This window comes from Rhinatrema bivittatum, chromosome 6 (genome assembly GCF_901001135.1).
Source record: "Rhinatrema bivittatum chromosome 6, aRhiBiv1.1, whole genome shotgun sequence".
Taxonomy (NCBI): Eukaryota; Metazoa; Chordata; class Amphibia; order Gymnophiona; family Rhinatrematidae; genus Rhinatrema; species Rhinatrema bivittatum.
In genome coordinates, this window is record NC_042620.1 from 114,235,253 (window position 1) to 114,259,070 (window position 23,818).

General features: G+C 43.3%; 1 protein-coding gene across 2 annotated transcripts in view; it reads right to left on the bottom strand.

Moving 5' to 3' along the window:
* The window catches only part of LOC115093684 (dynein heavy chain 11, axonemal-like), a 586,171-nt gene that overhangs the window by 225,039 nt on the left and 337,314 nt on the right, over window positions 1-23,818 (bottom strand). For both annotated transcript variants that reach the window (XM_029605802.1, XM_029605803.1), the window contains one exon: window positions 3,667-3,900. In XM_029605802.1, the coding sequence (XP_029461662.1) occupies window positions 3,667-3,900 (234 nt within the window). The remainder of the gene's footprint in view (window positions 1-3,666; window positions 3,901-23,818) is intronic.

Genomic DNA, 23,818 nt, shown 5'->3' on the forward strand with positions numbered 1-23,818 from the left:
AATGACCAACCGAGATAGTTTCAACAGAATTCTGCAAGGCTACCTCCTTGGTCTCCCGAGAGTAGCAATTTAATTTCAAGCAACTGAGAATGTGAAGCTTGAAATGAGTTGGACAATGCACATTGGTGTAAAACAAACTGGGAAACTTGATTAAAAAGGTTTGCTATAGATTCCCAGATTATGTCCAAGGTAATGTTAGATGGCTGAACCATGGGAGTGAAAATTACCTCTTTGAAAACAGTCCCAGCTGTTGATGGAACAGGAGAGGAAGAAGCAGGCAGAGATTTGGCTCCCCCAACAGACCAGCCATCAGCTCCATGGCTCATCTCCATTTGGACACCTCCCAATGCCAAGAAAATCGGCAGTATGATGTTATCTATGCACAACAGGAGCAAGGCAATCGTGTGAGCGCTACCCTCAGGGGTGGGCCAGGTTGTGGAGGGACTCATTGTGGCTCCGTAGTTAAAGATGATTCAAGGTCTGGGGCAGCTGGTGACAGACCACTACTCGACAAGCCACCCAAAGACACGTCAACGGAGCCGGAAAGAAGATCTTGGCTCCAGAGTACATGTTTGTCCATCGGTACCTTCAGATATATCCAGGTACGATTTGGCCTTGCCCTTCCTCTTACCCATATTAAAGAGAGGTACAATTTTTGAAAAGCATGATATTAAGGGCAAGAGGGGAGCAAATGGAGCAATATCCCTTAAGAGTGCAGCCATCTTGGATCCTTTAACCCCTTTTTTTTTCATTTGCACTTATAGTGTGTTTTATCATCTTGATTGTTAAGGTTATTGTTCAACCCCAGCAGCATTTCTTTGACTGATCCCTACAGTCTTACTTTTGGCATTATAACATTAGGTATGAGCGTTTCAGGGTTTTTTCCTACAGTCTGTATGACAGCCTGTTGCATATGCTATACCATATAAGTGCGACTAAACTTAAGTTCAGATGCAGATTTTGTCTCCAGATCTAAGAGAAAAAATGTAGCCCTCCACAGATGCATAAAGCATGCAAGGTGAATTTTATGCAAACATGTAGTTTTGGGTGTCTATCAAAAGCTGACATGGAGAAATACTCCTTTTTGTTTCCAGACAGACTGATTGCATGCTCACAACTACAATTTTCACACAGTTGTATTCAAGGAAATAGTAATAGCCATTATTTGACTACAACACAGGGGTGTCACAACTTGAGTGAAGTGCCAAGTGACACTCATATACACACACACACACTCCAGATGTCCCTTGCGACCACAATGCAATTGTTCTCTCTGAAATCTATTGACCAGCTGTTAGTTTCTTAAACAGAATGATATAAACATTTCCTTAAAAATAAAAGAGAATGCACATCTATCATTTTGTTGTAGAACAATGATGTGAAACAGGGCTTCCCAAACTTGTCCTGATGACCTCTGAACCAGTCGGGTTTTTAGTAGGGATGTGCTGCTTGAAAAGAAATAGGAAATGTGAATGATATTTCCTATTCTGAAATGAAAGAAAACCAAACAAAACATCATTTGTTTTTCATTGTTTCATGTCACCATTTAAAAAAAAAAAAAAACCAAACAGGCCACATAGACATATCCAGGATTCCCCCCCCTCCCTCCCCCTCCACTGCACCACCCCTCCCCTAGATTCTTCTGCAATACTGTGGTCCTGCCCCAGGGGAGCAGGAGCAATTCCCAGTCACTCTTTTCCTACTGGTGCCTATTCTCCTATTCCATAATGATGCTGGCTGAACCAAGGCTGGCACCAGTTTGAATTTTTGCCAAAACTCAAAATGGCGCAGGACAACCAAGAGGCGAGCACCATTTTATTGCATGGAACAAATTCAAAATGGCGCCAGACTGGGATCAGCCAGCTCCATTATGGAATAGGCACTGACAGGGCAGGAGCAACTGGAGATCATTCCTGTCCCATTTTCACACCATGGATGAGGTGAAAGGGACTGAGGGGAGGGGGGGAAAATAATGCACAGTGGCGATGGGATAGAGGTATGACCCAGAAGCAACATTTTTTTATTTGTTTTTAATTCCCTTTTTAAACACTTAGGGGTAAATTTTAAAAGAAGCGCGCAGGCATACATGTGCACGCGCTACCCGGTGCGTGCACATGGACACCCGATTTTATAACATGCGCGCATGTTATAAAATCGGGGGTCGGCGCACACAAGGGGTGCACACTAGTGCATCTTGCGCACGCCGACACCCGCAGCCTTCCCCCTTTCCCTTCCCCCTAGTCAATCATTCCCACCCCTTCCCCTAACCTTCCCATCCCTTAGCCCTATTCTAACCCCCCCCGATCTTTATCCTACCTCTTGCGCCTGCCAGCAGCCTGCAAATGGCCGCTGTGCCATAGGCCTCTGGCCCCGCCCCCCGGACCGCCCTGCCCTGCCCTTTTTTTCGAAGCCCTGGGGACTTAGACGCGTCCCGGGGTTTTACGCGTGTCGCCAGGCCTTTATAAAATAGGCCCAGTGCGCGTAGGGCTTTGAAAACCCGGCCCTTAGTGTGTTTATTTTTTAATAAAAAAAATAGCAAACAAAACAAAAATGTCCCCAATCACAAAATGACTGTGCACACCATAGGTTTCAGAATATCCACAATGAATATTCATAAGGTAAATCAGCATGCACTGGAGACTCATTTACCTCATGCATATTCAGGGAAATACGCAGAGTACCTGAATGTAATCCGCTTTGAAGTGCCCGAAAAGTGGAATATAAAACACAAACCCCAGGACAGTTCTGGGAAGGTCTGATGTAAAATAATAAAACTCAGAGGTTCTTTAGTAAAAGTTCAGATAAATATATAATAGAGGAAAATGTCTCTTCAGAGAAGCACTCTCAGTCTTCTTCACCAGGCAATAAGCACTGGCTTGCTATCATAAACATTAATTGACTGAATAGCTTGGTAAATAGTTCAGCCAAACCCATCTGATCTAAAAGACCTTGTTTCAGGTCTGCTCCTTAACTTTTGCTTTCTCTTTCCCCAGTTTTTGTTTTATCATTTGCCCAAAAGAAATAATTCAAGCATGATATACAAGAGCATGATCTGTTCCTTTTTTGTCCACATGCACATCTTTGTCTGGCTTGTAGATCTATGTTGGGATACTGATAGGAGAGAGGCGGATTCTTACAAATGATGAGCCTGATTTACTGAGCTTTCTTCCTGTAACACAGGACAGGGGAAAAACGCCTCAGTAAATCAGTTCCATTTAAAAGTAAGACTAAACAAACCAACAGAAAATAAATCCCATATTAAATGCAAAAATAAGTTCTGCATTCTGGCTGAGGCACAGGAAACTTCTTTAATTAAAAATTATATTTCATGCAATACATACAAACTGCTTTCTAATTTTAGAATATAACAGAAAATTATGGGGGAAAAAGCCTCAGTAAATCAGGCCCTAACTTTGCTGTGGATTATAGATTTTTCCACCTTATTTTTTTAATTAAGCCACTAGATAGTTTTTAAAAACTTACTTGAAAAACAGCGGAGAATGTTATGATTTTTTCCTTTTATTATATATATAAGGGAATGTATGTAAATTTCCTTGATAACTTCTGTATTTCCATGCAAGGTCTGTTCCTTTTAATATATTTTGAAAAAATTCATAAATAAAGAATTAAAAAAAAAAACCACACAAAAAAAACAAAACAACTTACTTGAGATGACGTTGTTTGCAGATTTAGTAAGCCGTTTTCTAATCTTTTCATTTTTTGAGTTAATTCTGTTCTCTTCTTGCTCAGTAGATTCTGATACAGTTTGATGAACTCTAGAAAGCTCTTTGGGGTAGTATAGTTATAATGTTTTTCATTCTGTTGATATTTTACACTGACTTCATTGACACTTGTATGTGCATAAGCAATAAATTGACTGACAGAAGATTTCACTTGAGGCTGAAATGAAAATAAGCATCCAAGAGTAGTTTAAAAAGAAGAAATCCAAAGAATTCATTTCTATTCACAGAAATGATATGTTGAAAACATTTCTAAGGTAACATAAAAAGAAAAACACAGACAACTGCTAGAGTTTCCTTTCAGAAGGAACATAAGAACATGCCATACTGGGTCAGACCAAGAGTCCATCAAGCCCAGCATCCTGTTTCCAACAGTTGCCAATTCAGGCCATAAGAACCTGGCAAGTACCTAAAAACTAAGGGGGTCATTCTCTAAAGGGATCGCACGTGAAAAGGGACTTTTCACGTGCGATACCTAAATTGGGGCGGGTTCTGGGTGGCGTCGGCACCGGAAGGGGAGGAGTTGGGGCGGCACCAAGCGGACGCCGCGAAGACATCGCTGACAGCAAAAAGGTAAGGACCCTTTTCACTGCCAGTATCGCGCCCAATAGCACCACCTTTTACGCTGGCGCTATTGGGTGCGAAAGCCGGCAGCAATCACACGTGGAGGTGCAATCGTTGCTGGCTTTCGCAGGCCCGGCCCCTGATTTGCTCCCCGCCCCCGTTACTGCCAGATTCTCTAAGGTCTGCGACCTTAGAGAATCCAGGCCTGAGTCTGTTCCATGTTACTGTTGCTAGTAATAGCAGTGGCTATTTTCTAAGTCAACTTAATTAATAGCAGGTAATGGACTTCTCTTCCAAGAACTTATCCAATCCTTTTTTAAACACAGCTACACTAACTGCACTAACCACATCCCCTGGCAACAAATTCCAGAGTTTAATTGTGCGTTGAGTGAAAAAGAACTTAAATGTGCCACATGCTAACTTCATGGAGTGCCCCCTAGTGCTTCTATTATCCGAAAGAGTAAATAACCGATTCACATTTACCTGTTCTAGACCTCTCATGATTTTAAACACCTCTATCATATTCCCCCTCAGCCGTCTCTTCTCCAAGCTGAAAAGTCCTAACCTCTTTAGTCTTTCCTCATAGGGGAGCTGTTCCATTCCCTTTATCATTTTGGTCGCCCTTCTCTGTACTTTCTCCTTCGCAACTATATCTTTTTTGAGATGTGGTGACCAGAATTGTACACAGTATTCAAGGTGCGGTCTCACCATGGAGTGATATAGAGGCATTATGACATTTTCCCTTCTATTAACCATTCCCTTTCTAATAATGCCTAACATTCTGTTTGCTTTTTTGACTGCCGCAGCACACTGAGCCGACGATTTTAAAGTATTATCCACTATGATACCTAGATCTCTTTCTTGGGTGGGAATGGGGAAACAAAATTACTGGTGAGAGGGACAAACATGAAATCTTTGAGGACAACTTTAAAATCCTTCCTGGTTTTTAGCCTGAACACCCCAAATTTCACCATGCCTCCCACCCAGTCAGTATTACACACTAAGGGGCGGATTTTAAAAGGGCCGCGCGCGTAAATCCTTCAGGATTTACGTGCGCAGGGCCCTCGCGCGCCGGCACACCTATTTTGCATAGGCCGCCGGCGCGCGTAAGTCCCAGGGCTTTTGAAAAGGGGCGGGAGGGGGCGTGTCCGGGGCGTCCCCGAAACGACGTGGCGTTTTGGGGGCGGGCCCCGGCATTTCGGGGGCGGGCCCGGGGGCGTGGCGCTGGCCCGGGGGCATTGTCGAGGCCTCCGGACCACGCCCCTGGGACCGGAGGATGGAGCGGGGCTGCCGGCGACAGGCGTAACTTTGCCGACAAAGGTAAGGGGGGGTTTAGATAGGGCCGGGGGGGTGGGTTAGGGAGGGGAAGGGAGGGGAAGGTGGGGGGAGGGTGAAAGAAAGTTCCCTCCGAGGCCGCTCCGAAATCGGAGCGGCCTCGGAGGGAACAGGCAGCGCGCGCTGGGCTCGGCGCTCGCAGGTTGCACAAATGTGCACCCCCTTGCGCGCGCCGACCCCGGATTTTATAAGATACGCGCGGCTACGAGCGTATCTTATAAAATCCAGCGTACTTTTGTTCGTGCCTGCTGCGTGAACAAAAGTATGCGCTCGCGCAAGGTTTTAAAATCTGCCCCTAAAGGCGTTTAATATCACTTAGGCTAGATAATTAGCAGGTGTAAAAATGAGTAAGCTGGCAAATTGTATGCGTGTAAGTGTCTTTTAAAAAGGCAACTTACATGCATAAGTGTTGGACAAGTCCCAAAACACCCCAGACAACCCGTTTTCACTCACGTATGTGAGCATATGAAAGTGAAAATACGCGCAAACACCCGAATTTTAAAAAGCCTGCTTGCGTAAAATCTGGGGGATACGCGCATGGCCAGGTCGTGCTCGCTGAGCGCGTTTTAGAAACGGCCCGGCCACGTGCGTATCTCCCGGTATGTGCAGAAGTGCCGAGCCATGCTGGGGGCGGGGTCTGACTGGGAGCAGTAAGTATTAAAACAAAAACATTTTAATTAGCTAGGTAGGGGTTAGGGGTCGGGGAGGAAAGGGGAAAAGGTAGGAAGGATAGTTAGGGGGATAGGGAAGTTCCCTCCCAGTGTGCACCAATTAAAGAGTGGACTGGGAGAGACTGGGAAAATCCTACTCCCATCGCCATTTGTATTTAAAAAAAAAAACAAAAAACCCTCTGTGGCACACGGGAGAGGCCACGCGCCCACACATGCATGCGTGGACATGGAAGCCACGCACATGGAAGCCCGCACGTTTTTTAAAAATCTACCTTATATTTTTTACTTTTATAAAATATAGAATATATGAATAGAGACTACATACTTGCATCTATGCTAATTTTTATACATGAAACCTTTTGAAAATTCAATTACTGAACAAATATTTTTAAAAGTCTCTGAATAATATGAGTAAATCTTATCTTTACTCACATCACACTAGAATCAAATAGAGCTGGGTGCCCTGGTTTGGAGTTCCTAAAAACTGCCCTTAGAGAATTTAATTATAAGTATATAAATTTGCAAACTAATTCTATTTAGATTTTTAAATTGTCTGATTTAGTTAAAAGCAAAAGCAAAATATTGGGAGATTATGCAAACATCATGTAATACATATGATCATGAATACTGAGTTTTATCAGTATGAATTGGGGGTTATTTTGTATCAGCCCACATGAGAAAATCATTTAATATGAACATAAGTTACACAAATTTTCAAAGTGAATTAACACAGATATTTTTGCTTTGAAAATGATTGAACAGAGTTAAAAAAAAAAAAATGTATTGCCTAGGGGCCTGAAGAATGGCCCTGGGAGAGAGAGAAGCAGAACTGCATTAGCTCTAACAGAGAGACCCTGTGTTGTGGTTAGGATAGTATTCCTGGTACCGCATCGCATAGGTATTTTACCGCAACATGCGTTAAATTTATTGCAACGGTGTTATTTTCACATCGCATGCTGCATTCCTGACCGGACAGGTTTTATCATGTTTTGGGCTGCTGAGAGAGAGAGAGAGAGAGAGAGAGAGAGAGTCTCTGTAGAGACTCTGTAGAGTTAATGTTATGCCTGTCGGTCGCAGACAGCTGCAACCACTAATGCTTACCTCTTTCTTTGCTGCCTTGTCATCATTGGGGAAAGTGGCGGCCTCTGCCAACTACCGCCAACCTTCCTGGCATTCCTAGGACAGCGAGGGCGCTGCTGACCGCCATCTTGCCTTCGGGATCACTTAGGCGCGTGCAGGCCAGTCTTAAGCATGTCATGGCAGGAACCTAGGGGGCGTCCCCTCCAAATGATCTTCACTCTGCTATACTTAAGCTGCCTGGCCCTGCCTATTGACGAGTTAGCAAGGGGTTCCCTTGTTGATGAATCTGCTTCACATTTATGGACTTCCTGTTCCAGTTCTGCACTTTGGCGTGAGACACTCTGGGTACCTGCTCCTCGGGGGCCTTCCTCATCTATGGCTATCTGCTCCTCAGAGGGCCTTCTGCCTTGGATTGCTGTCTGTTCCCGTTCCCTGTGACCTCTCCTGGAACTACCACTCTGTGAGTACCTTGACTCCATGGACCACTACTATACCAGCCTTATGGTGGGATCCTCTCCGGTGTACCCCATGCCTCAGGCTACTACTATACCATCTTTGAGTGAGGAACCCTTCGGTGTACCCTGTGCTGCAGGCCACTACCGCATCACCACTATGGAGAGACTTCTTCAGCATACCCCGCTCTGTGGGCTACTACTGGATCTCCACGTCTGAGGTATTCACTCTGGGTATAACCCTCTGCTCCGACCTTGTTACTTTTCCTGCACCTCCTGCTCTGCGGGCCTTGCCTTTCTACCTCTCTAATAAAGACTCTATTCCACAGCTGTCTGACATCCACTGAGACTGCGCCTCCCGACGGTGAGGCTCACAGGGCTCCTCCCTGTGGGCGGTACCATCTCTCACCTTGGGCCAGGGTCCACACATCAACAAGTCATAACAGTTAACTATTTATACCACTGTAAGAGGGAACACTAGTAACTTGGGGTGAGATTTGGGGGGGTGAGTTGGGTTTTGGAGGGCAATTTTACATGCATCGCACATGTTACGGTATTATCATGGGCATTAGGGCCCTAACGCATTTTGATAAATGACCTGGTAAAATCTTATTCTACTAGAGCTATATGCCCCTAAGACTGGCAGACACATAATCAGAGAAAGAAAGCAAATTTGAATAGCTGGCAAAAATTAGATAAGGAGATATTTTATTGTTATTTTTTATTAGTTAGTTCACAATCCAGTTCAGTGGTTCAGCGAATGAGGCATACACATACCTGACAGAAGATACTTTGCCTAAAGAGAAGATAGTCTCTCTTTTTGAACTGGTAAAGCTCAGGATAGTAGATACGGTCGGATGTGGATCAGAGGACCAGACGATGAAAGATTTCAAGAAGAACAAGAAAATATTTTGAGTTGGTTCCAGAGAGTGAGGAGCTGGTTTTGATTGTCACTGTCCAAGTTAGAAGAGGAGCTTCCTTACAGTGCACTCCCTGCCTAGGAGGATGTGCCTCAGAGTTTAGAGAAGCAAGTTGTTGATCTTTGGATAGTTCAGATTTTTATCTGAGGGTGAGACCCTGGTTTATCCCTGCTGAGGGCCATGCCCCATATCTGGAAGCCAGAGAACAAAAGATCTCAGAGCCCCTCTCCAGCTCAGTGAAGGGGTTGCAGAGATGGTGTTCGCCATCAGTGGAAGAGTTGGGATGGATGAAGTGGGTTTTTTCTCCCCTATTTTTGGTTGTGAGAAGGTTTTCTTACCAGCCCTCCTCACTTTTGGAGCTGGGCTGTGATAGCCAGGTTCCTGATCAGCATCAGATGTTTCCTCAAGAGAAGTCACCGTCAGAGGAACCCATGAGAGGAAGCAGTATCCAGGCCCGATGCCACGGGGTATGTAAACTATGCAATTTCATAGGGTGGTACACCCGGGGGGGCAGGGGGCAGCATCGGGAGCAGGGAAAAGCCCATGTGACTGCCAGTGGACCCAAACCCAGTGGCAGAAGAAGAAGTAAGAGGCCACACTCTATGACTCAGAGGAAGCCCATCCTGCAGCTCTTCTTCATGTGCCTAGCCTAACTGTATTCAACATTTGCGGTGCTAGCACTTCCTATAAGCACATTTCATGATGCAGGAGATGAGCATACAGGAAATGCTAGCACTGAGAGTTTTGAATACCTTGGAGCCAGCATGGAGGAGGAGCTGCAGAATGGGCTCCAGCTCTACAGCAACTCCTGTTCTCCCCAGTGATGGAGGCACAGGGTGACAGCAACAGGGGAGGAGAAATAAGAGGCCCCATGGACCATGCCTGCCTGGATTGTGTGTGTGTGTATGTGTATGTGTGTGAGAGAGAGAGAATGGTAGCATGCCTGGGATTGGTGTGTATGTGTATGTGTGTGTGAGAGAGAGGATGCCTGAGTTGCCTGTTGTATGTGTGAATGGGAGCTTGCATGGAATGAGTGTGTGTGTGTGTGGGGGGGGGGGGCGGAAATGGGAAACTGTCTGTGTGTGAGTGTGTGAATGGGAGCTTGCCTGGGATGAGTGTGTGTGTGTGGGAGGGGGGGCAGAAATGGAAACTGTCTGTGTGTGGGTGTGTGAATGGGAGCTTGCCTGGGATGGATGGATATGAGTGTGTGTGTGCATGTTATGCTTGCATAGGAGCCTATATGGGTTGTGTGGGTGTCTGTGTGTATGAAAGAATGGGGTTGCAGATGGATCCCAACTGTCAGCAGCTGCCATGAAAAGGAGGGCCCGGGGCTGCTGGTGAATCCCAACTGCCAGCAGCTGACATGAAGAGGAGGGCCCGAGTATGTGTGTGTTTGAGTATATGTTTATGCATATGTGAGAGGAAGCGTATGTGTGTGCAAGCAAGCTTGTGAGTATATATATATATATATATGTGTGTGTGTGTGTGTGTGTGTGTGTGTGAAAAAGAGGAGAAAGTTTGTGCCCCCCTCCCACTAATCCACGACAAATTCAGAGTGACTGGAAATGAAATGAAATGTTCCTAGATATGGAGAGCCTGAATTTTTTTTATCCTTTTTAGTTTTATTTTTCAGGTGTTGTTTAATTCATCTGCTGTTTTTAATTATTTTATTGGTGTTTGGGATATATATATATATATATAAGAAAATAAGATATGACAAACTGGGCCAGACCAAAGGTCCATCACGCCCAGTATCCTGTCTCCAACAGCGGCTAATCCAAGTCACAAGTACCTAGTAACTATCCAAACATTAAATAGATCCCATGCTATTGTTAAGTGTTTATGTTAGTTGTGGGTGGATCCTTGGGCCGGTGGCAGATGACCACGCCCCCGGGGAAGATCCCGAGAGGGCCCACCAGTCAGGCTCAGAGTTAGGAGACAGACACACACTAGTTCTTTTATTAAACAGTATATTGAACCACCAGAGGTGGCAGTAGTGAGCTGGAAGTGCCCGGCTGGGCTGTAGTCCCTCAGATACTGGAACAGCGATTCTGGATAACCGAGTGTAGAGAAACTGAATATAGTGAGTAGGCAGGGTATGCAGAGTTCAGGAACAGAACCTTGATGGTAACACTCACACAATAGTCTCTTAGAAGCAGCCCAGGAGCTGGAATGAAGTAGGCCTTCGAGGAGCGAGTACCTGGTTCCAGGGAACGCTCTGAGAGAGCGATGGTAACTCACTGGTGTTGTAGGCAGCGATGACTTCCTGGAAGAAGTGGTATATAGTAGCAAGTCCGGGAACGAGGGCCCTCGAGGAGCGAGTACAGATTCCAGACTGCAATCTGAAAAGCAAAGAGAAAGCGAGGCCCCCGAGGAGTGGGTACCCCTGGTAAGTCCGAGGAGGCAGAGTAGCAAGGTATGTGGAGAGCGAATCCATCCGCCGATACCTGGAGGAAAGCCCATGCTAACTCGATTCATTAGCGATTTCAGAGACCTTAAATATCCGGTGAGGATGACGTCACCTCAGGGGGACGCCCCTGAGGTTCGCGCCACTGCTGGTACTTGAGTCGGGACCGCACCTTGCGCGCACCCTTAGGCTGCTGAGAAACATGGCGGTATGCAGGGTCTAGCCGGTCCGGGAACGCTGGAGGGGAACGGCAAGATGATGCCGCGGCAGCCAAACTTCCAACAGGCAAAGAGGGAATCGCCAAAGAGGTAAGGTGGGCGTAGTAGAGACGTCGGGCAGCGACGGTTGCAACAGCTATTAATGCCAGCAATAAGTAGTGGCTATTCCCTATTGATTAATAGCAGCCAGTTTATGGACTTCTCCTCCAGGAACTTATCTAAACTTTTTTAAAACCCAGCTACACAGAGACAGTAACTCTTAAACAACCGCGCGGGTTTACATGTATATGCGTATGGCGGCTTGCACGAATGGATGCAGCCATTTTATAGCATACACACATGTGATATAAAATCAACTCTTCACACGTGCATGAGCACTGTGTAAGTGAGTGGATTTTATTTGATATGCATGCCAATGCAATTACCAGTTTCCCCAATCTGTTCCCAGTTCACCCAGGTAAAGGCTCCCGACTTCCTAAACCCCCTTAATTAACCTTCCTCCTTTTTATTTTCTTAGCCTTGACCCTTCAAACCCCGCTGACTACCCCTGATTTTTTAATTTTAACTTACATGCCACCGATAGCAGAAGTAAAGTTATGCAGCAAGGGACCCCAGCGCACACTTGTGCGCATAGATAGTTAAATGCACATTTCAAATGACCTTCCCGGAACAGTCATGCTCTGCCCCTTTTTTTACTTTTTGATTTTTGTGCATACCTGGTGTTAGGGGTTTGCTCCTGTGGAAGGAGGAGTTAGCAATCTGTCATGAAACTGCTCCTGTGGAAGGAGGAGTTAGCAATCTGTCATGAAACTGCTCCTGTGGAAGGAGGAGTTAGCAATCTGTTATGGATCTGCTTTTGTGGAAGGAGGAGTTAGCAATCTGTTAGGAATCAGTTGCTGGATACTCCTGTTGGAGGAGGAGTTAGCAATCTGATATGCTCAGCTCCTGTAGAGGAAGTAGATAACAATCTGTTAGAGGTTAGACTGCGGAGTTAGCAATCTGTTATGAATCTGTTGCTGAAGGCTCCTGATGGAGAAGGAGTAGCAATCTGTTACCAGCGGAGTGCTTGGAGAGGGCACTCAGCTGTAGAGGAATGTAGATAGGTGGATCCTTGGGCTGATGGCAGATGACTGCGCCCCCAGGAGGACATCCTGAGAGGGACCACTGGCTAGGCTTGAGTACGGAGACAGACACATATAATTCTTTTATTAGACAGGTTAGTAGAACCACCAGAAGTGGCAGTAGTGAGGTGATATGCCCAGCAGGGCTGAAGTCCCTCAGGTACTGGAACAGCGATCCCAGGGTTGCTGAGCTGAAGAGAAACTACAGATAGTGAGTAGACAGGGTATGCTGTGTTCATAGCCAGAACTAGATGACAAAACTCACATAAGGTCTTAAGGAAGCTCAGTAGCTGGAAAGGGTTAGGCCCTCGCAGAGCGAGTACCTGGTACCAGGGAAAGCTCTGAGAGAGCGATGGTAACTCACAAATGTCTGTATCTGCGATAGCTTCCAAGCAGTAGAGAATCTTCAGAGTGTCCAGGAACATGGGCCCTCGAGAAGCGAGTACCGGTTCCTATCTGCAATCTGAAATAAAGAAAAGAGAGCAAGGCCCCAAGCAGTGGATACCCCTGGTAAGTCCGAGGAGGCAGAGTAGCGTAGAGAGACAAGCGAGTCCAAGTCAATCCCCGCATGAAGCGAAGACTTTCTCCTTGCTAACTCGAATCGTTAGCAAATACTGAGACCTTTTATATTGGAAGCGGATGACGTCACCTCAGGGGGATGCCCCCGAGGTACGCGCCCTTGCTGGTACATCAATCAGCGCACGCACTTGTGCCCTACGTCATCAGGCAACATGGCGGATCCGCAGCGTCGAGCCGGTCCGGGGACACCAGAGGGAGATGGCAAGAAGACGCCGTGGCAGCTAACCATCCATCAGACCCAGAGGGAGTCGCCACAGAGGTAAAGAGGGTGGAGTGAGGGCATTGAGCAGCGACGGACGCAACACCTGGAGATACTCACATACTCGGATGCCTCTTAAAATCTGCATGTCGTGCACCAGCCTGAGATACACGTATCTCCTGGCTTTGGCGCATGTAGGACTTTTAAAATTCACTTTTAACTGTCTTAAACACGTCCTCTGGCAAAAAATTCCACAGCTTAACTGTGCGTTGAGTGAAAAAGAACGTTCTCCTATTCATTTAAAAAAAAAAAACAATTTATAGTTTTTAATTATTCAATTTTTTATTCATTATCTATTTTTTAAATGTTATTATTAGTACGGTTTTACTTTTATGATTATGTATTTATTATATTTCTTGGTTTTATTGTTTGATGTTTGAGGAATGGTGATTGTTCTGTTTTTCCATCATTGCACTGCATACAGTGTCTGGCTTCTTGTAGTTTCCAGGACAGTTTTTGTTTGCATATTTGTATTTCTACTTTATGGTTGCTCTGTTCTGTATTTGGTGAGGGAATGTTTATGTTCTGCATGTGTGAATGAGATAAGGGATTCTCCTAATAGAAAGTGTATTAGGGCTTTCAGTACAATAGGCCTAATATCATATGGGTTCCAAGTGTCTTTTCTGCAGAGATTTCTGGTTGTCATCAAAGCAGTGTAATATAATGTAAGTGATTTTTTTTTTTAAATCTCAGAATATAGTACTTTGATATTTTTCATGTAAATTCTTATTATAAATATAAAACTCTTAACTATGTGTGTCGAGAGGAGGGGGGAGGGGAGAATGCATTGTGAAAGGTTATAAGGTTTGCCTGGGGCATCTAATACCCTTACACTGGCCATGGATTCTGGGGTAGAGGGTGACGACCCGGGGCTTGGAGGAGGTGTCAGTTTTTAAAGTTTGTATAACTGGAGGGAACTGGGCTTTTTTTTTTTTTTCAGCCTGGGACAGAGACTGAATGAACCAGGGAAGGGGGTGGGGGTGGGGGTATAGCACAATATTTCTTCACACAGATCAGCAAAAAAGCTAGCACCAGACTTGGCAGTATTGTTTTGAGAGACCCTATCCAGATCTGTACCCTGGGGAGCACAGTATGTAGGCTGGAGACACCCAGCACTCTGGTGATTCATAGGTATGATTTTTCGGGCATAGGGAATCTTCCCATTAGGATCTCCATGCTAAGCTGTGATTCTTGTCCACTGAGATGCAGGATAGGGTAATAAGCAGCCTTGCAGAGAGTAGTACTAGGGATACTTACACAGAGGATAGTGGGGAAGTCCACCTTGTAAATATCGCGTTGAAACACAGTTGGGAAGTGGAAATATTTATCTACTTGATTGGACTTTTCTTAATTTTGAAGAATCCAATTAAAATTTATTTTGGACACACACTCTGTGTTCTGCCTGTTCCTGTAGCACTACGATCAGTAAAGTGAACAGTAACATGTTGCCAGATAAGTTTCATTTCACTGTCTAGGCCTAGAAGGTTATCCTTCCCCCCATGAATCAAGAACTCAATTCTTGGGACAATGGGATTTAGGGAAGAGACAGAAGTAGACCCAGATATAAATTATTTTATGGACCCTCAGGATACCATCAAAACCCATAAGAAATGATTATATAAATTTGCCAGACCAATGTGCTGATAAATCTATACGTAAATGTCCTGTATGCACGCAAATTTACCCAGGCTGAGCAGAGGCATTCCTGGGGGCAGAATCGGAGGGGGTTTTACACCTATAAGCATACTTTCGGATTTTAAAAGAATTTGTGTAAATATTCATGAAAATTTCCTGCGCACCAGTTAGCAGGTGTAATTGTACACCTGTAGTTTTGGTGGGATAATGTAACCCCCAAAGGCAGAAGAGGAAAGGGAAAGCTTTAGAACTGTCCTGGAGCCAAAGGGGCGGATTTTAAAAGCCCTGCTCGCGTAAATCCGCCCGGATTTACGCGAGCAGGGCCTTGCGCGCCGGTGCGCCTATGTTCCATAGCCTACCGGCGCGCAGAGCCCTGGGACTCGCGGGGGTTTTCGAGGGGGCGTGTCGGGGGTATGTCGGGGGCGTGTCGGATCGGTGCGGCGTTTTGGGGGCGGTGCGCGGCGTTTCGGGGGCGGGCCCGGGGGCGTGGCCGCACCCTCCGGAACCGCCCCCAGGTCGCGTCTCGGCGCGCTAGCGGCCCGCCGGCGCGCAGGGATTTACTTCTCCCTCCGATAGGCGTAAATCCCCCGACAAAGGTAGGGGGGGGGGCTAGATAGGGCCGGGGGGGTGGGTTAGATAGAGGAAGGGAGGGGAAGGTGAGGGGAGGGCGAAAGCGAGTTCCCTCCGAGGCCGCTCCGATTTCGGAGCGGCCTCGGAGGGAACGGCGGCAGGCTGCGCGGCTCGGCGCACACCGGCTACACAACATCGGCAGCCTTGCGCGCGCCGATCCTGGATTTTAGCTGATACGGCGGGTACGCACGTATCTACTAAAATCAAGCGTACTTTTGTTTGCGCCTGGTGCGCCAACAAAAGTACGCGAAGGCGCACTTTCTTAAAATCTACCCCAAAGTGAAACACCTCTCTCTCTCTCGGCTTTCCTTCAGTGACAATCACACATAAAAGAACAGTTCTTCATTGTACTGTGATTGTTTACGTTACAATTGGTTTCCCCAGAGATAGGGGAGAGAAGTAAATGCCATAAGATTTGATTGAGGAAAAGAATAATCAATAATAGAAGTCTGAAATAGAATAAAAGTTAATTCATACAATAAATACCTTGACTCGAATTCAATAGAATTTAATAAAATAACATGAATTGAAGAAAACTTTATTTTGGCATCAAGGAAAATTTCTTTAAATACTTTCCAGGAACCACCCTTTAACAACTTCCACTGAAATATTCAACAGGTAAGTATATTTCCTTTAACTTTTTGCCTTTCACTATTAACTACTTTCTGTTCCTTTTCTAGGTTTTTAAAGAACTTCAAATAGGAACTTTCTTTTTTTTTTTTTTTAATCTTACCTTGCAGATACAAGGATTCACCAGTGAGAAATCAGATAAGTTTCAGCTCAAATGATCAACACAATCTTAAAGGCGGATTTTAAAAGCCCTACGTGCACCAAAGCCGGGAGATATGCGCAGAAATTGGGCCAACGCGTTGTGCAGATTTTTAAAAGCGCGCAAGTACGCGTATATCTCCCAAATTTATTTCTTGAAAACAGGGGCAGGGCATGGGCATGGTCTGGGTGGCGCATGGGTGTTCTTAGATTTCTCAATGAAGTCAGCGCATAAGTATTTATGAGCACAAGCGCATATCAGAGTCCTCTACCGCGTAACTTTATTTCTGCTATGGATGGCGTGTAAGTCCTGAACCAAAAATAACTAAAGAGGTTAGTGGAGTTTTAAGGGTTGAGGTTAATGGGATAAAAGGTAGGCTAGTTAACTAGGAGGATTAGGAAGTCCTATCCTTTACCTGGGTGAACTGGCAATGAACTGGGGAAACTGGTAATTGCATCAGCGTGCGTCTATTAAAACCCCCTCATTTATGCAGTAGAGACAGCATTTGCATGCACAATATGCGTATCTCTAAAAAATAGTGCACACAAAAAAAAATAGTATGTACAGCTTATTTTATACCATGCACACATATTTGTATTTATTAACATTTCTTAATCGCTCACGCAAAGGCTCTAAGCAATTTAGAGAATAAACACACAATAAAGCACCATTAAATAAAACACAATATTACTTAACAGACAAGATATAAATGCAATCAATGTCCAAGGTCCAGCTTTGGAAATTAAGACCTAGATTTATCAAAATGCTATAAATATAGCAGAGATAGTGCCTGTAATTAAAAAAAAAAAAAAGGGGGCATGGTTAGGCTAATTTTTCTGCTCCCACATCACATCACACTATTTTTCACGATTAATCCACCACAAGCATGTTACCGACCAAAAAGGTGAGCGAGAAAGAGAGAGAGAGAAAAAGAGAGAACCTCTGTAGAGACCAATATGTAAGTTCACTATTTATACCACTGTAAGAGGGGGCACTTTTAAATTGATGAGAGGTTTGGGAGATTGGGTAGGTTTTGGGGGGCAGTTTTACATACACAGTCAGAGGTATGAACAGCAAAATTGACATCAGTTAAGATTTTCTGTCATTTGGAGCAAGGAAGTAGTAGGCCTTTATCAAATCCGGAATTCAATGTTGCTTAGTTACAGGAGTGAAGCTCCTCACGCAGTGGTGTTGTTAACACAACGTGCCCCGGTATTGGGTAAGGGGTTATTATAAGAGTATGGTGAGTTAGTAGATAGGAGGCATTTCGTCATTTTAGCAGGGAGTGGTTTTTACCGGTAACTATGGTAAATTACATTTTGGGGATTTTAACAGGGATATTGGGGTGGAGATTTTGGTGGTTTTTATGATATTTTGTTTGCTAGTATGTATCTTTATAGAGGACAGAAAGCTCCCCTGATGCAGGCACGAGGTTTGTGCTGAAATGCTGCAGCGTCGGGAAACTTTGATGGACTGGATGACACTTTCATGTTTTCAACTTGTGACATTTCCATGCTCTCAACTTGTGACCGTAAGACATGTCTCTCCCGGGGAAATATTTATAATAATTTTTTATTCATTGAATTTCCCATAAATTTCAAGAAACATCTTGAATGAGAAAAGAGAGAGAAGAAAGAAGAACTACAACTTTATGCATCACAAAAAAGGAAATAAAAATTCAATTCTTCAATCCCATCAGTCCACAATATGGGGTCCAAGAGCTTCAAAAGAGCACAAACCACAATCATTAAGGAAATGAACTGCATATTATAAAGCAGATCTATCAACAGGCTATACATCTATATAGGGCACTCAACTATCTGAGGGGAAGGAGACTGAATGTGTATGTGTATTATTGTTGTTTTGTTTTTGATATAATTTTATGGATGTTCCATTGTAAATCGCTTAGACCTCAATTTTGTTGTGTTTAGCGATTAATACATTTTAATAAATGAAATGGAATGTAGAGTAGGATGTGAGTGGTTTAGTAAGTACAAATGATTTCCTATTACAGGGGATAGTTTTTGGGTACTTTAAACCAAATGTAGAAATTTGAATTCAACAGTTTGAGCTGTAATAAAATAAGTTGTGATATAATAATAAAAATTAAATGAGGTTTAATATTTCATGAGATTATGTTAAAATTGGTCTTGGACCATATTGATCTATGTGGTTGGTATAGGTTGTCCCACTTGTTAGAACAGTAATTGTGGTCCATTTCAGTAATTACTAGTGATGAAAGGTAAAAGACTTGATTTGTACAATGTACTCTCTACTTAGCTTGATTGCAGCTAGGTAGAGGGTGCATCAAGCTAGGTAGAGAGTACATTGTGCACATCAACTCCTCTTTCACCTTTCATCACTCCAAACGACAGAAAATCTTCACTGATATCAACTTTACTGTTCGTACCTCTGACTGTGTATGTAAAACCTCCCCCAAACCTCACCCCAAGTTCAAAGTGCCCCCTCTTACAGTGGTATAAATAGTGAACTTACATATTGGTCTCCACAGAGTCTTTCTTTCTCTCTCGCCTAGAATTAGGGCATAGTTTTACATGAATGCTTGGTTCGTTAGAAAAGATCTTAATGCTGATTTGAATGTTTTAACAGACTCCATTAGTCTCAAACTGCAGATATGGTATTTCACATGGCGGGCGCAACCACTGAAAAAGCAGAGTCCCTTGTTACTGATAGTCTCGCTGCTCGTACTGTAGGCATATGCGCTTGTATGTTATAAAATGGCCACGTCAATTGGCACAAGCTGGCATACGCACTTACATGTGCACCCGCGCAGCTGTTTTAAAATTACTGTCCCTTAGTGCAAATTTCTTAAACCAAGAATATGATTCTTTTCTCAAAATATTTTTTCACTCTTTGTTTCTTGCAGGTTTCCATTCTTACTCAGAAAATCACCACATATATATAGATTATCTTCAATATTTAATAAGTAAGACATTTCTGTCAGTCTTTCCTTGTGCCTCACTCTGTGCACCACTTTCTGTGTGTCCCTGAGTATTTCTGTGTGTATTTTCTGTCTGTGCTTCTCTGTGTGTCTGGACAGAAACATACTTGCTTTGTAAAAGGCATGCAAGAAAAAAGCTCACAGATACGCAGTTCTTTTTGGTGCTGCTGGAGTGCATCGGTACACTTTCTTCTTCTGATCATTTGGACCTCTGATCGACATCCAGCCACACCATCTACTATCCTGAGCTTTACCTAATAAAAAAGAGAGACTATCTACTCTTTATCTATTCTTCTGTCAGAATTTAGGTATGCGTATGCCTCATTCGCTGGAACCACTGAATTGAACTATGAACTAATAAAAAATAATAGTTAAAAATGTGTGTCCTTATCTAATTTTTGCCAGCTACTCAAATTTGCTTTCTTTCTCTGATTATATGTCTGTCAGTCTTAGTGGCATATAGCTCTAGTAGAGAAGGATTTTAGTTAACAGAGAAATGTTCCTTAGATTTTCTCTCCCCAGCTATTAACTTGGAGATTTAGTTCCAATCAAACCCTGGGCAGATCTCAAAGAAAAACTGCCCTTTTACAAACAGCAGTTCACTCTGCCAGGGTACTTGTGCTTCAGTCAGTGGTTACAGTTTCTGGTTTTAATTCCAGACCTTGACGGAACAAATCCTTGGATTTATTGTACAGATTAACAATCAAAGAGATTCTATTCAAACTTTTCTTCACTCAGACTTTTAAAGTACAGTAGATTACTATTTATGTGTGTCTCTGCTGGAAAGTTCTAACTTTAAACTAAATTTCCTTTCACACAAAATTTCTCCTTTTGCTTACCCTCTCGTCAAAGGTTCTCTTTTTCTAGCAGAGCTGTACCACTGGGTTTAAAGTGCAATCCACATCTGTCAGGCTTAAGAACTTTCCTTTGCCAATTTCTTTTGCTCTGTGACCATAAAAACGTTATTTCTTTCTCACTAGCTGCAGCACCACAGGCATGCTTCTGGTCCTCTCCAAATCTCGCTACAGTCTGGCTCAAAATTGTTCCTTTCCCAGGTGCAAAAGCAATAAAGACCAGCATTGCTCAGCTCATGTTTACTTTTCTTTCCTGTCCAAGTGCTTTCTGTTTACCTTTCCTTCCTGTAGAATGCTCTACAGATCAGCAAGCAATTAGTAAAAAAAAAACACAGAGTCTCTCTGTTAGAGCTAATCCAACTCTGTTTCTCTCTCTCTCAAGACAATTCTTAAGGGCCCTAGACAATAAGGGGTAGATTTTTTAAAAGAATGCATGTGCGTCCATGTGCACGAGCTACATGGCGCGCACACATGGATGAGTGATTTTATAACATGCGCGCCCAAGGGGTGGGTATAATTTTGCGAATTTGCATGGCGACGCATTGTCAGGCTTCCCCAGTTCCCTCTCAATCCGCTCCAGTTAAAGAGGGAACTTCCCCACCTAACCTCCCTTCCCTACCCACCCCCATCCCTATTCTAGCCACCCCCCCCAATTTTTTTAACTTACATTTTGCTCCTGCAAAAGAGCAGGAGCAAGTTGTGCGCGTCGGCACCCTGCCAGCGCACGATTCCATAGCACAGTGGCAAATGACCACTGTAACGGGCACCTCTAGCCCCGGACTGCCCCACTGCCGAGACCCGGCTCTTGTGCGTGCAACCCTTGTGTTTTACGCGTGCAGGCCAATAAAAATCCGGCCTTTAATTATTTTTTTAACTCAGTTACAATCATTTTCAAAGCAAACATATGTGTGTTAATTCGCTTTGAAAATTGCTGCAACTTATGTTCATATTAACTAACTTTCTCATGTGGCCTGATTAAAAAAAAACCCGCTATACATACTGATAAATCTCAGTATTCATGATCATATGTATAGGCTGATGTTTGCATAATCTCCTAATATTTTTCTTTTGCTTTTAACTAAATCAGATAATCTAAAAATCTAAACGGAATTAGTTTGGAAATTTTTATACTCTAAGGAAAGTATGGGGTTCATGGCAGGTTCTATGGCAATAGATGATTCTTTCTATATATTTTTCTGATTTTAGTTTCATTCCCCAATTCCTTTTCCAGCTAGGCTGGTTTCTTTTTCTAAATGTTTTCCTCTTCTTTTCTGGCTCCACTCCAGACCCTGGTTAGTCACATTTCCCCTGCAGGCCTCCAATCAACACTTATATTTAAATTCTCTAATGGCAGTTTTCAGGAACTCCAAACCAGTGCACCCAGCTCTTTTTGATTCCAGTGTGACATGAATAAAGGTAAGATTTACTCATATTATTCATAGATTTTTAAAAATATGTGTTCAGTAATTGAATTTTCAAAACTTTTCATGTATAAACATTTGCATATATGCGAGTACATAACCTCTACTCACATGTTCCATATTTTATTTTTTATTTTTTTTTATTTATATTTTATTAATCTTATAAACAATGCTGACAGCAATATCCGCTTGTCTAGACAAAAAGGTTCAAGAATTACAAATAAGAAAAACAAGAAAAACAGTTTTCATATACTAGGAAATACCCTGTTATAAAGCAAAAAGAGACTGGTTGGTTACTTTCTGAGCAATATCACAGTAATAACAAAAATGGTAATAATGGTGCTTACACTAACATACCTTAGACTAGGACATAGTGACAGGTAATCTTGCATCAAGAAAACTTCTCAACTCACTTGGTTCTAAAAACACAAACCTTTCCTGTTGGTATTGCACCACACATTTACATGGGTAGTATATGGTACACAGGGCTCCTAATGACTTTACTTCCTGAACCATTTGGAGGAATTTTTTTCTACGAACTTGGGTTATCCTAGTGATATCAGGGAAGGTCCAGATCTTTTGACCTAGGAATAACATTTCTCTATTTTTTAAACACAACTTAAGTATCTTATCTCTATCTGTGCTCTTCAAAACTTGACACACAAGGTGCCTCTAAATTCAACTTGCTCGGACATAGACTGTTCCAAAAAAGCTGTTAAATTACTTGATGGTATCGGTTGTATATTCTGTGGACTATTCTCATTTCTTTTTCTTCCCATTGCTATAAAATATATTTTCTCAATCTTTGGTATCTCTCCCTCTATTAATTTCAAATTTTCCTTCATAAAATTCTTAAATTGCTCGAAGGGAGATATTAATTTTACATTAGGGAAGTTTAATAGTCTTATGTTATTATATCTTATTTGATTTTCAATCATTTCTATTTTCCTATTATTTAACATATCACCTTGGATCAGGTCTGTCTGAGTTTTTTCAACTTGGATAAGCCTATTTTCTAAGTTAACTAATTTTTCTTCATGTTTAACAACTGCTGGTTCAATTTTTGAAATCTGATTTTGCGTACCTATAATAGTTGCATTTAAATTTAGAATAATGGTCTTCAAGTCTGTAAGGGTAGTCCAGATAGTTTCTAAAGTAACAGGTTGTGTTGGAGACACACTGGAGTTGTCCAAAATATTCACCAGTCCTTGAGGACAGATTTTACTTCTCACATCGGAGGCCTCTGCCCTCCCTCCACTCCCAACGGGTGTTGATGTCGAGGGTACACCATTTGCTTTAGTGTTCCCCAGACTTAAAGGTCTACTCACTTCTTCCTCCATAAATCCTCCGATAGGGTTGACTTCCTTTGACCCAATGGGTTGGTTGTCCTCAACCAAATTTGGTGGTTGTGAGAGACTAGGGGGTAGAGGAGTCTTAGGTTCCATATTTTATAAAAGTAAAAAATATGCACGTATTTTCACTTTCATGTGCACATGTATGTGTGTAAATATGGGGCAGTTTAGGGGTGTTCTGGGATGGGGCCAACACTTATGCACATAAATTTCTATTTTAAAAGACATTTACATGCATAAATTTGCCGACTTCCTCTTGTAGTTTTACATGTACTAATTAACTGGCATAAGTGATATTAAACATATTTATTGTGTAATAATGACTGGGTGGGAGGTCAGGGTGAAATGGGGGTTATTCAGGTTAAAAACCAGGAAGATCTCAATGTCTCCAAGAAGGACCAGGTGAACTGGTGGACTAATTCATAAACTGGTTAATTTCATTTACGTTCGTATTTTTTTTAAATTGAACAATTTACTTTACTTTTGTGTGTAAAATAGATGTGCATATATTTTTTAAATAGGTAGAAAAAGTGGGGTAGATTTTAAAAGGTTGCATGCGCACGCACATGTACACCCAATTTTATAATATTTGCGCGCAGGCACGCGCATGTTGTAAAATCCTGGGTCAGCGCCCGCGCAAGGGGGTGCACAATTGTGTACCTTGCTCGTAACGAGCCAAGCTGCCTTCCCCGTTCCATCCCCCTAATCTGACCTTTCCACCCTTTCCCCTAACCATTCCCCACTAGCCCTACTCTAACCCCCCCCCCCAAAATTTGTATCTTACCTTGTGCGCCTGCCAGTAAATGATGACATAGACTTAATTGGCATCTCAGAGACATGGTGGAAAGA